The sequence below is a fragment of the Saccopteryx leptura genome, chromosome 6, assembly GCF_036850995.1.
Source record: "Saccopteryx leptura isolate mSacLep1 chromosome 6, mSacLep1_pri_phased_curated, whole genome shotgun sequence".
Lineage (NCBI taxonomy): Eukaryota > Metazoa > Chordata > Mammalia > Chiroptera > Emballonuridae > Saccopteryx > Saccopteryx leptura.
The window spans coordinates 46,647,053-46,660,634 of NC_089508.1; the positions used below are offsets into that span (position 1 = coordinate 46,647,053).

General features: G+C 37.2%; 1 protein-coding gene across 6 annotated transcripts in view; it reads left to right on the plus strand.

Annotated features, from left to right (window-relative positions):
• Nucleotides 1-13,582, plus strand: part of FERMT2 (FERM domain containing kindlin 2) — a 102,620-nt gene that overhangs the window by 69,985 nt on the left and 19,053 nt on the right. For 3 of the 6 annotated variants that reach the window (XM_066343864.1, XM_066343865.1, XM_066343867.1), the window contains exons 4-7: nt 1,732-1,866; nt 11,091-11,123; nt 11,447-11,672; nt 11,784-11,886. In XM_066343864.1, the coding sequence (XP_066199961.1) occupies nt 1,732-1,866; nt 11,091-11,123; nt 11,447-11,672; nt 11,784-11,886 (497 nt within the window). The remainder of the gene's footprint in view (nt 1-1,731; nt 1,867-11,090; nt 11,124-11,446; nt 11,673-11,783; nt 11,887-13,582) is intronic. The other 3 variants (XM_066343866.1, XM_066343868.1, XM_066343869.1) reach the window with 1 other exon arrangement.

A 13,582-nucleotide genomic window follows, 5' to 3' on the forward strand; every position in this document is an offset into this window, starting at 1 on the left:
GATATTTTTCGGTGGTGTGTGTGCACGTGTGTGTCTTATCTAGCTTTGTCTACTTATATTTTCTTTTAGCTCTGTGATCCACTTAGAATTAATTTTTGCATATTGTATCAGGTAAGGACTAATGTTCTTTAAAAAAAGACATGATTCTTGTTCAGCACTCTTGAAAAGATTTTCCTTTTGAATTGCCATGGCACCTTTGTTCAAGGTAATTGACACCTACCTATATATGAGTCTGCTCTGGGCCCTGTCTTCTATTTTTTTTTTTTCTTTTTTTTTTTTTTCTTTTTTCTGAAGCTGGAAACAGGGAGAGACAGTCAGACAGACTCCCGCATGCGCCCGACGGGGATCCACCCGGCACGCCCACCAGGGGCGACGCTCTGCCCACCAGGGGGCAATGCTCTGCCCATCCTGGGCGTCGCCATGTTGCGACCAGAGCCACTCTAGCGCCTGAGGCAGAGGCCACAGAGCCATCCCCAGCGCCCGGGCCATCTTTGCTCCAATGGAGCCTTGGCTGCGGGAGGGGAAGAGAGAGACAGAGAGGAAAGCGCGGCGGAGGGGTGGAGAAGCAAATGGGCGCTTCTCCTGTGTGCCCTGGCCGGGAATCGAACCCGGGTCCTCCGCACGCTAGGCCGACGCTCTACCGCTGAGCCAACCGGCCAGGTGGGCCCTGTCTTCTGTTCTGTTTGTCTGTGTCTTATCATTTAGCCAATAACTGCACTGTCTTGATTACTGTAGCTCTATGATATATTGAAATCAGGTACAAGTCCTCCAACTTTATTTTTAATAATTGCTTTGACTATTCTAAAATTGTTCTCATTTTCATATAAATTTTACAACCAATTTGTGAACTTGTACAAAAAAGCAAGTTGGAATTTTGAATTGGATTCCATTGAATCTTTAGCTCACTTTGGGGAGAATTGACTTCTTAACAATTCTTGCAATTCAGGGACATGGTAATATATAATATTAATGTAATATATACCTATTTGAATTGTCTTTAATTCTTTTTGTTACTTTCATTTAACTATTTGCTCACATGAAATCAGAATCAGATGGCTCACATGAAAATGAATAGAATAAACAGAAACTTGTAGCCATTTGAAATAAGGCAGAAAAGTTTGACTCAAAATTTTGAGATTTAGTAATGATATTTTCATTACATTTATTGTATATGCAACATGAATGAGGGCTGCCATGTAATACAAAGCTTAATTTCGTATGGTTCTATGTAAAAATAAATACATAAGTAAGAATTCTGATATTTTATTTTTGTACTATAGATCATTATCTTTCCACTTTGAGGTCACCACATTTGTAAGATAGGTATGAATTAAGAGTGCTTTAGTATATTATTTTTTTTAATGTCCTATTTCAGCCCTGGCCATGTGGCTTGATTGATTGGAGTATCATCCTGATAAGCCAGGGTTGCGGGTTCGATCCCTAGTTGGAGTGCATGCGGGAATCAACCAGTTGAGTGCAATGGAAGGGAAGAAAAACAAATTGATGTTTCTTTCCCTCCCTCTCCTCTTTCTAAAATCTAGAAAAATAAAAAAAAACCCAAAATGTTATATTTCCTTTTGCATGGCATTGATAAGTGGCAAAACAAACACATGTACACAGAAGGAAATTACAAATTCTTACTGTGAAATGGATTAATAGATGGATTTACCAAATGTAAAGTGTTTAAATTTTCTGTTATTCTAGTAAAATAATGTTTTCTTATCTCAACAGATATCAGACACCCTGAAGAACTTTCTCTTTTGAAAAAGCCCAGAGATCCAACAAAGAAAAAAAAGAAAAAGCTAGATGACCAGTCTGAAGACGAGGCTCTAGAATTAGAGGGGCCTCTCATTACTCCTGGATCAGGTGAGTCTCTCTGACTGAGCAAGGGTTCAGTGAGAACCCTGGGCTGGAGGCCTGTGTCTTTTCAATAAGGAGTACATGGATTACGTACATCAGGAGAGAGGTCTACTTAAAAAACTCACCTTCGGCATCTTTTCCCTCAAGCTTTATAAAGTCCCACCAGAGTGTGTCCTGTGCACATTGTCATGTCAGGTGCTAACAGTTGCATCAGTCAGTAAAGATAAAGGCCGGTTCTCTGCTCAGGAAGAATCTTAACTGGGCACAGTTCCTTGCTTTTTGGATATTGGATAGTATTTCAGTATTTAGTCTCTTTTTTCTGTGTTCTGTGAAAATCACCACTATTTTGTTCAGATTTTTTACTTTTGTCAGGTTAATTTAAAACCTTTTGTGTGCTTTGCATATGCTAGTCGCTTAACCTCCATGTCCTTTTCCTTTAATGATTTGCTCCTGTAAGAAGCCTTTTCAAATTTCTTTTCATTACCTCCAGAACTTTTTAAATTTGGGGATGATGGTGATGATGGTGATGATGATGATGATGATGATGATGATGGTCATGAGAATGAAAGCAAACACTTTATATTGTGCCTACTATGCCCAGAACTATTTCACATGCTTTACCTGTGGACACTCATTTCATTCTCTCTGTAGTTGTTTGAGGGGGATTGTGTTGTTACAGTTAAAGGATGAAGAAATTATGGCATATTAAGGTTAAGAATATCTTAAGGCCATATACATTTTTACTTTTATGTTACTTTTATGTTACTCCTTGCATACTGATTGCGTTTTGGAGATTACAATAAGATAATCCTTACTCTTAAGTACGTAGTTTATAGGCTAGTTGAAAAACATAGTTACTGTGTTTAAGGAGGTATAGGGATTCAGAAGACAAAACAGTTCCAAACGGGTATGTTCAGTTGGGGAGGGAAGTTTGGGAACTGAACATTTTAAGTTCCAGTGGCTAGGATTTTGATGGGAAGAATAGGCCATCCAAGCAGAAAGAATGATAATGACAAACAAAGAACATGCTGGCCGAAGGAAAGTGCAAAACACCGACAAACCAGTTGAGCTAGTTCATGGAGGAGAACCCTCTGTGGAACTTCAGGTTCACACTGGCAGGTAATTAATGTTAGGCTGCTGCGGAATTCAGAGGAGTGCATTGTAGAGTCACTGGTTACTGAGTATGTTACAAAATGAACAAATTATGCCCTGGCCAGATAGCTCAGTTGATTGGAGCAGTGTGTCCCGATGTACAAAAGTTGCAGGTTCCATCCCCAGTCAGGTCACATACAGAAACAAATGGATGTTTCTGCCTCTCTCTTTCCCTCCCTCTCTCTAAAAATCAATAAATTAATTTTTTAAAAAGAAAAAAACTGAACAAATCATTAGTTTAGGAAGTATACCAGATTTACTTTTAGTCAGTAAATACATTCGAGGGAATGAGGGGAAAGGGTTTCAGGAAGTGGTAAAAGCCTACAAATTGAGGAGATAAAAGAATATAAAAGAGTATGTTCATCATTAGAATAAAGTACATTTAAAATTTTGATTTAGACATGGTTTATATTGATAAAGGCATCTGACAGGCAATAGAATCCCAGCTTTCAGTTATTTTATAGTTTAAATGGAAACTCATTTAATTCTTACAACACACAACCATATAGAAAAGTATATGGGGTGGGCAAAAGTACATTTACAGTTCATATGGAAAATAATACAATAATAAATATCATAAGAACTGCCTGGCCTGTGGCGCAGTGGATCAAGTGTCAACCTGGATGGAACGCTGAGGTCACCAGTTCAAAACCCTGGCCTTGCCTGGTCAAGGCACATATGGGAGTTGATGCTTCCTGCTCCTCCCCCCCTCCTCTCTGTCTCTGTCCCCTCTCTAAAAAGGAATAAAAAAATAAAAGAATAAACACTGTGTTTTGTGTGCTTACCACTATAAACCTACTTAAAAAAATTTTTTTTTTAAGTGAGAGGAACAGAGAGAGTGACAGATAGGGACAGACAGACAGGAAGGGAGAGAGGTGAGAAGCATCAGTTCTTTGTTATGGCACCTTAGTTCATTCATTGCTTTCTCATATGTGCCTTGACCAGGGGGGTTGGGGGGGGGGCTACAGCTGAGCCAGTGACCTTGGGGTTTTGATTCTGGGTCCTCAGCCTCCCAGGCTGGCGCACTATCCACTGCACCACCACCTGGTCACACTAAAAATATTTATTTACTGAAGGAAAGGGGGGAGAGAGAGACAGGAACATCAATCTGTTCCTGTATGTGCCCTGACCAGGGATCCAACTGGCAACTTCTGCACTTTGAGATGATGTTTTAGCCAACAGAGCTATCCGGCTCAGGCTGTAAACCTACTTTTGCTCACCCTCTATTTATGGGGTGATTTTGTGGTGGTTGAAACTAGGCAGTATTGGTCTTAGAATAACAAACAAAAGATTTTGTACAGTGCTTAAGAACAAACAATTTGAAAACAAAGGATGTTGAATTTATTTATTTATATATAATCCTTTCTTTTTTTTTTTTTTTTTTTTTTACAGAGACAGAGGGTCAGAGAGAGGGATAGATAGGGACAGACAGGAACGGAGAGAGATGAGAAGCATTAATCATTAGTTTTTCGTTGCGACACCTTAGTTCATTGATTGCTTTCTCATATGTCCCTTGACTGTGGGCCTTCAGCAGACCGAGTAACCCCTTGCTTAAGCCAGCGACATTGGGTCCAAGCTGGTGAGCTTTGCTCATACCAGATGAGCCCCATGCTCAAGCTGGCGACCTGGGGGTCTCGAACCTGGGTCCTTCTGCATCCCAGTCCGACGCTCTATCCACTGCGCCACCTCCTGGTCAGGTAGGATGGTGAATTTAGATGAGGGACAGCTATATATCTTTGACTAACTGTAGGTTTTTTGTTTGGGGGATTTTTTTGGTTTTGTTATTTTGTAAATTCAGGTGTTATATACAGTAAAATGAACAAGTTTTAAATTACAGAGGATTATTTACAGATGTATACGCTTTGTAATCACCTGGGACATGATATAGCGCAGGGGTCCCCAAACTATGGCCCGCGGGCCACATGCAGCCCCCTGAGGCCATTTATCCGGCCCTCGCAGCACTTCCGGAAGGGGCACCTCTTTCATTGGTGGTCAGTGAGAGGAGCATAGTTCCCATTGAAATACTGGTCAGTTTGTTGATTTAAATTTACTTGTTCTTTATTTTAAATATTGTATTTGTTCCCGTTTTGCTTTTTTACTTTAAAATAAGATATGTGCAGTGTGCATGGGGATTTGTTCATAGTTTTTTTTTATAGTCCGGCCCTCCAACGGTCTGAGGGACAGTGAACTGGCCCCCTGTGTAAAAGGTTTGGGGACCCCTGATATAGCGTATAACATGATACTAGAAACCCAGGCTTCCCACATGCCTTTTCCCAGTCATTATCTCATAAAATAACCACTTTTTGTCTCTGTGACTACAGGTTAGCGTTTTCTGTTGAATATCATGAATAAATCATAGACTATGTGCTTATCTTGTATTTGTGAAGCAGCTGTGTTTTGAACGAAGCAATTAAAAAAAGCAAGTTGTAGTTGTCTATACCCAAGCAGTTTAATTAAAAACATTTGAGGAGTTTCAGTAAGTTGATATTTAACATTAAAAAAGTACACAAAATATATAGTACTATGAAGAGGACTGGTGATCTGTATAGAGAAGTCCACTGAGTGTCATACACATGTAAAAAAGTAGTGTGCAATTTTTTATTTTTTATTATTTCTTTTTGACAGTTAGAGAGAGAGACAGATAGGGACAGACAGGAAGGGAGAGAGATGAGAAGCATCAACTCATGGTTGCAGCACCTTAGTTGTTCACTGATTGCTTTCTCATATGTGCTTTGACTGGGGGGCTACAGCAGAGCGAGTGACCCCTTGCTCAATCCAGTGACCTTGGTCTCAAGCCAGCAACCATAGGGTCATGTCTATGATCCCACGTTCAAGCGGGGACCTCAGGGTTTCAAACCTGGGTCCTCCGCGTCCCAGTCTGACACTCTATCCAGTGTGCCACTGCTTAGTCAGGCTAGTGTGCAATTTTTAAAAATAATATTAACTATTCACTTTGCTTTTGTGACTTATTGGGACTTTAATTAATTACCAAATACTGAAAAATATGATCAGTTGTATGTTGTGTAAATAGTAGCACAATCAATATGTGTATCACGATACGTGACATTTCAGGACATCAGACACAATACTCTGTGCTTCACAGCTGTTCCTGTGCTGTGAAGGTAGTGAGGGTTATATATAGTCTTCATTTTACTGAGGAGAATAGTTTTTCTTAGTTCCCACATGCTTCATGAATTGTGAACATCTCTGTGCACATGGTCAACAAAGATAGGTATTCAATAAATTATAACTATTATTTAATACATACATTATTTTTACTTGAGCCTCACAGCACTTCTGCTGTTTTCTTAGTATTATACCTGTATATACTTATATAATACCTGTATATACTTGTATAATACCTGTATATGCTTGTATAATATCTGAATATGCTTGTATTATATTTGTATATACTTGTATTATACCTGTATATACTTGTATAATACCTGTATATACTTGTATTATACTTGTATATTATACTTACAAGGAAAGAATATTCTAATAGGGTCAAGTAATTGGCCCAGTGTCACAGAGCTATTAAAGGACAGAGTTAGAATTCAAATCCATATCTGTCTGGCTTCAGTTAATCTATTCAGTTATACTTCAATTAAATATTTTGTGAATTCTAATAGGAACATTTGATAAAATATTAATGTGTAAATTATAACTGAACAGCTAATTTTTAAAAAGTAATATTTTAAGAGGTAAAAGATCATGATTGTGAATTAATGATTGTCAGACTTTAGTCATATACATAGAATTATGATAAATTCTGTGAGTTCTTAAATACCTTCCTTATATGGCTGTGGTCAGATGGCACATTCTTGAAATTTTGCCACTTCCTAGCTGTAACTAGGTAAATACCTAATTTCTAAGTACTTAATTAGAGTGAACCCATTGAACTAGCCTGATCCCAGATGTGGGTAAAATAGTTTTTCTAAAAATAAATTAATTGTACAGTATAGTACTGATGTACATATTGCTAATTTCAGGATGTATTATGTAAATAGAAATACAAAATTATCTTATCAGAAACTTTTATGAAATATCTTAAAGCCAGGAAAACTGTGGGCCCTAAATTAATACATACAGGAAGTAATCTATACTCACTTGGCAGGGTCAGGAAAATCACTTATGCAGGATGCCATCTTTTAACTGGAACTTGCCATTTTAAGCAACTAAACATTTCTTTAGAACTGTTCTTTAATTATAAAAGTAATGCATGCAATAGTAAAATTCAAATATTATAGCATTATGTATTTCTGTTCTTAATGAAAATAAGACTGTTAAACACATTTGAAATTTGCATTTTTTTCACTCAGTCATACATACTAATGGACCTCATATCTTTTAAATTTTAAGTCATACTTTAGCCTCATTATAAAAAATTCAAATAGTACAGAAAATTTACTAAACTGAAGGTGAAAATTCCACTTCAGTTTATTCCCTTGCTACTTACTCCCTCTCAAGAAGGAGCCATTTCTTGATTGCTGTGTATAAACTATGTTACAAACAGGTGAAGTGCGGACTTCTCAGTACCTTTTCTGTTTTTAGATATACTTGCACGTCTAGGTTTGTTTTTTACAATACAAGTGAAAGCCTGATACAGTGTGTATTCTGCAATTAGAGATTTTTCATTGAGTGTTAGTGTTCTGTCTGTGAACAGAGGTCTTCCTAGTTTTTATTCCAACTGGCTTCAGAGCTTTCCACATAGAAAAACTGTTCAACTGTTTCTCTGCGTAGGTGGCATCTAATTTTTCTATCTGATATATTCCAAAAAGTTTCCCAAAAGTTCAAGTGTACTCCAAAATTGTGTAAAAGTGATGCTTTCACACTCCCATCAAGAGTATATTACAATGAGCCTTCCTACATTCTGCCAGTATGAAATGTTGTAAATCTTTACAAATTTTTGTTGATGTGACAATAAGCAGTATTTCAGAGTTACTTTCATTTATTTCCTTTATAAACATGTGTCACATATAGTATTTATTAGCCATTTCTGTTCTATCAGTTTTCAAAGCATGGACTTTTTTTCCATTTTTTCATTTATATTTTTGTTTTTCAGTAGTATTAATCATTTGATATGTTAAGATATTTTTCTCTATACTATTTTTAATTTTGTTTGTGGCCTTTTACCTCACTAAAGTTGTACATTTTTATGTAGTCATCTGTTATTTACTTAATAATTCTGGATTTTCACTATGATCTTTATAAATATAAAAATTCTATATTTTTAATACTTCCATAATTATTTCATATTGATCATATATTTGTAATGTCAACATTTATATTTTTTTAATTTACCTGTAGTTTTGTATAGGATATTTTGATGCAAAATTTTCTAAAATGTATTAAAATACTTTTATACTTTCTTTAAAAAATATATGAGTATAATATATAATAACAATCTATGAGGCAGAAGATCCTATATTAACATATAGCAACATTCTCAGGACCAGATAGATTCTGTGGGGTTTTTAAATACCTATAGCAGGTGGCCTGAGAATGTAGTGCTTATTGAACTCTTTTTTTCTCATCATAGTTTTATCATTATGCAGTTCAGCAAATTCATACTTTGTTGCTAAGTATATTTCTTCATCTAACCTTGTATTATATTTCTGCTTCAAATATGTTTTAAATTGGGCAATCAGGAATACAAACTAGTTGGGATTGCCACTGAACTGAGACTTAAAAGGAGTTCAAAATGCATATACCCTTTGACCTAGCAGTGCTGCTAGAATTGGGAAATAAGCACAAAATGTTTATTAGAAACCTTATTTTGCAACAACAGTGGTGACATCAGTAACAAAACACTAAACAAACGAATGCACCCCATTGGGAATGACTTAAGTTACAGTGCACAGTGTGGATAGCTGCAGTTAGACTGGCTGATTAATAGCTTGGCTCTGCAACTTAATAGTTCTTGACCTGAACAAATTGTTTAACATCTTTGTGCCTCAGGTTGTTCCTCTAAAAAGAGTTCACAGCTTACTTTGTTGCTTATTTAACAATGTTCAGATTATACAGATTGCTTTAATCCTAACATTGGAAGAACTCATATTAAGGACATCAAATCAGATACCCTGTAGCTAGCAAGAGGATTTTTTTTTCTTTTATTGTGTTCTCCAAGAGTAGGTCATGACAACTACAAACCACTGCTTTTTCATAGGTAATTGTTTCTGTCATTGCGTGGGGCAGGAGTTAGAGAGGAAGGGGGAGAGATTCCTAAGCATACTTCTAAGACAGGTGAGGGAATCAGCTGCCATTCTTTTTCATCATCCATTAACAATGTGATAGCCATTTACACATTTTCTTTTTAAAAATTATAACCAAAATCAAAATATTATAGAGTTGGGACTTCAGAGGAGAGGTACTTTTACTTACTGTCCTTCTGAACTTTTAAAAAAAGTCTTAATCTAATCTCTTTCATTTTTGCAGTTTAAATGACAGTTTACTAAGTCAACAAATTTGTAGTTATATAGCATCTACTGTATGCCCAGCTCTTTAATACCAAGTAATCAGAAGATAAAAATCCTTTCAGGATTTCATTGTAAAGTTATACCTTTATTAGTTAGCCTCTTTCCAGGGCAAAATTTTACCTGCCCCTTTACTTTTAATGTTTTATTTGTAAATCTTTTGGAACTAGTTTAGCTATTCACTAAGACAGGGATTGGGAACCTTTTTGGCTGAGAGAGCCATGAACACCACATATTTTAAAATGTAATTCCATGAGAGCCATACAATGACCTGTGTACCTTACGCAATATCCAATAAAAATTTGGCGTTGTCCCGGAGGACAGCTGTGATTGGCTCCAGCCACCCGCCACCATGAATATGAGCTGTAGGAAATGAATGGATTGTAATATATGAGAATGTTTTATATTTTTAATGTTATTATTTTTTTTATTTTTTATTTTTCCACATAGGCAGAGATAAACAGGGACAGACAGACAGGAACGGAGAGAGAGATGAGAAGCATCAATCATTAGTTTTTCGTTGCGCGTTGTGACTTCTTAGTTGTTCATTGATTGCTTTCTCATATGTGCCTTGACTGTGGGCCTTCAGCAGACCGAGTAACCCCTTGCTGGAGCCAGCGACCTTGGGTCCAAGCTGGTGAGCTTTTTGCTCAAGCCAGATGAGCCGCGCTCAATCTGGCAACCTCGGGGTCTCGAACCTGGGTCCTTCCACATCCCAGTCCGACGCTCTATCCACTGCGCCACCACCTGGTCAGGCTGTTACTATTTTTTTTATTAAAGATTTGTCTGCGAGCCAGATGCAGCCATCAGAAGAGCCACATCTGGCTCGCAAGCCATAGGTTCCCAACCCCTGCACTAAGAAAACATTAACATAAAATAATTTCTCTAATTTATGTGAATTCACTTACATTGAGCTGTCTTAAAACGGTATGGATTTCACAGTGTGATAAGTTACTAGACACTTGACTAAAGCACAACTTCATCTTTTGAATTGGACAAGAAATTTACTTAGGTTATAACTTCTAAGGTTCTTTTCTCTTAAATCCACTTAAAATATGTACTGTACTTCCTTTTTTTTTTTTTTTTTTTTTTTGTATTTTTCTGAAGCTGGAAACGGAGGCAGTCAGACAGACTCCCACATGCGCCCGACCGGGATCCACCCGGCATCCACCCGGCATGCCTACCAGGGGGCGATGCTCTGCCGATCTGGGGCATCGCTCTGTTGCGACCAGAGGCATTCTAGTGCCTGGGGCAGAGGCCAAGGAGCCATCCCCAGCGCCCGGGCCATCCCTGCTCCAGTGGAGCCTCGGCTGCGGGAGGGGAAGAGAGAGAGAGAGAGGAAGGAGAGGGGGAGGGGTGGAGAAGCAGATGGGCGCCTTCCCTGTGTGCCCCGGCTGGGAATCGAACCTGGGACTTCCGCACGCCAGGCCGACGCTCCACCACTGAGCCAACCGGCCAGGGCCTGTACTTCATTTTGATTCACAATTAGAAAAAATCTGTTTTTTCTTTTTCCAATTTCCTTTTCATTTTCATTCTTTTGTTTCTGTCATCTATTGTTGCCTTTCCTTTACCTTCTGAATTCCTTTCTCTCCTCTCCTATAGGCACTGATGTTCTTTACATTGGCCCTCTGAAAGGTGAGCCTTGCCACAATTAAAAACAAAACATGTTACTCTGCTTTAGTTACATCCTAACTTATCTTCCAATTCTCTTGAACTGACTTTTGTCCAGATTTCCACCAACTTAATTATATTCATTTGGCCTTGTTATGATGTAATGTTATACAAGTAAGAGTGTTCAAGTTAATTTTCATGTTTTCAGTACAGGTAAAGTAATGTACTCAGCTTTCTCCAGAATGAAGCTTGAGTTTCACAATGTGTTTTTATATCATTATAGCGTGTTATTGAAAACTAAGATTCTGGACTTCACCGTGACTCCTTGTTTTCATGTTATTTATTAGGAAGTATATATTCCAGCCCAGGACTTTATAGTAAAACAATGACTCCCACTTATGATGCTCATGATGGAAGCCCCTTGTCACCGACTTCTGCTTGGTTTGGTGACAGTGCTTTGTCAGAAGGGAACCCTGGTATACTTGCTGTCAGTCAGCCAATCACATCGCCCGAAATCTTGGCAAAAATGTTCAAGCCTCAAGCTCTTCTTGATAAAGCAAAAATCAACCAAGGGTAAGTTTTAAAATGTAGATATAATTGAAGAATGTCTTTATCTAATTAGAGGTAGAAATAGTTGACTAAACCTGTTTTGCTTTTTTCCACTGCTCTTGTTAACTTGTCCAGGTGGCTCGATTCCTCCAGATCTCTCATGGAACAGGATGTGAAGGAAAACGAAGCCTTGCTGCTCCGATTCAAGTACTACAGCTTTTTTGATTTGAATCCAAAGGTACCGAGGGTTTAGAGGAATATCTTTTTTTTTTTTTCTTTTTGTTTTGTTCATTTGGATGTTTGGTTTTTGGAAGTTGGTGGGGCAACGAATTGTTTGTAAATAGCAAGTCTTGAATACTAAAAACCTAACGCATTAGACACAAAGCATTTGTATTTACACAAAGCATTTGTATTTTAAATAGGTTTGTTGTTTTGGTAGGTTGAAAGCATAAATAAAACTTTTTTTTTAAGATCATTGAATTTTTGGTTGATTTGTATCTTAAAGGTACTAATTTGATGAAAGACACAGAATTGGTAAAGTTAGTTTTGGGGTTTTTCTCATCCCTCTCTTCAACTAGACTTTCGGTAAATGAAAAGTTTCTGAAAGATAATCTTTCATTTACTTTGATTTATAATTATATACCATATATGTTGCTTAAACTTTTAAATTTATTTTGCTTTTATTTGTGTGTGAGGGAGAGAGAGAGACAAAAAGACAAGAAGGAAGAGAGATGAGACGCATCAACTCATAGTTGTGGCACTTTTAGTTGTTCATTGATTGTTTCTCATATGTGCCTTGATGGGGCGGGGGGAGCTCCCGTCAAGCCAGTGACCTTGGGCTTTAAGCCAGCAACCATGGGTCATGTCAGTGATCCCGCATTCAAGCTGGATGGGCCCATGCTCAAGCCAGCCACCTCAGGGTCTCAAACCTGGGTCCTCAGCATTCCAGGTCGATGCTCTATCCACTGTGCCATCACCTGGTCAGACAGTGTTGCTTAAGTTTTTTTTTTAAAGTACATGTCTTCCTATCTTATAGCTAAACATTGTAATATGTTTTTACTGTCAAATGATTGTTACTGAACAACTTTGTTTTCCTGATAAGATTTAAATTTACTATAAAAATACATGGAATATTTTACCTCAGAAAAGACATGACACAGAGATTCAGAGATTTGGATCTTTGCTTCCCTGTCATCCATGATGGGGGAGAGGTCTCTTGACTATCTTTTTATCCCTCATGTCTAGATTATAGTCTAGATTTTAATGTATATAGTTATAATTTTTTGTTAAGTGCTTAAATAATTTATTATACAACAGTAAAATATATAGAACTATAAAAAGTCATTGTAGGCCCTTTTTAGGGCATATCTAATTTTAGTAAAACCAAAACAGTTTTGGGAACATAAGTACATTTGCTGAAAGCAGGAAAGGGGGTTATACATTTTGTTAATGTTTTAAGATTGTATCAATACATTACTATTGGTTTTTATTAACATAACTAAATAGAATTCAATAATATAAGTAAATCTTTTCTATAAGTCTATATATGTAGCCTCTATTTTGGATTCTTTATAACTGTTTCCAAGGACCTGTCACTTTGGGTATATTTTCCATAGTCAGCAAGATGTTGGTGAAATAATTTACTCTCTGATTATGACACTTCAGTGTGGCACGTGGCAGTAAGACTACTAAGAGCAGTCGGTTCTACCTTACTTTAATGTCCCCAAGTTAGCTCCCGTTTGTTAAGGGCCGTAATATCCAGTGGTTACTTCCCTGGAACGTAACACACAGAATCTATATATTTCCAATACTGAATGAAAGTAATCTTTTGGCATATTTTATTGTCATTTTTAATGGGAAATTAGATGTAAATATATATGTATATCTAACCCTATAGGTATATTTCTTTCTCGTTATTACATACCTGATAATGA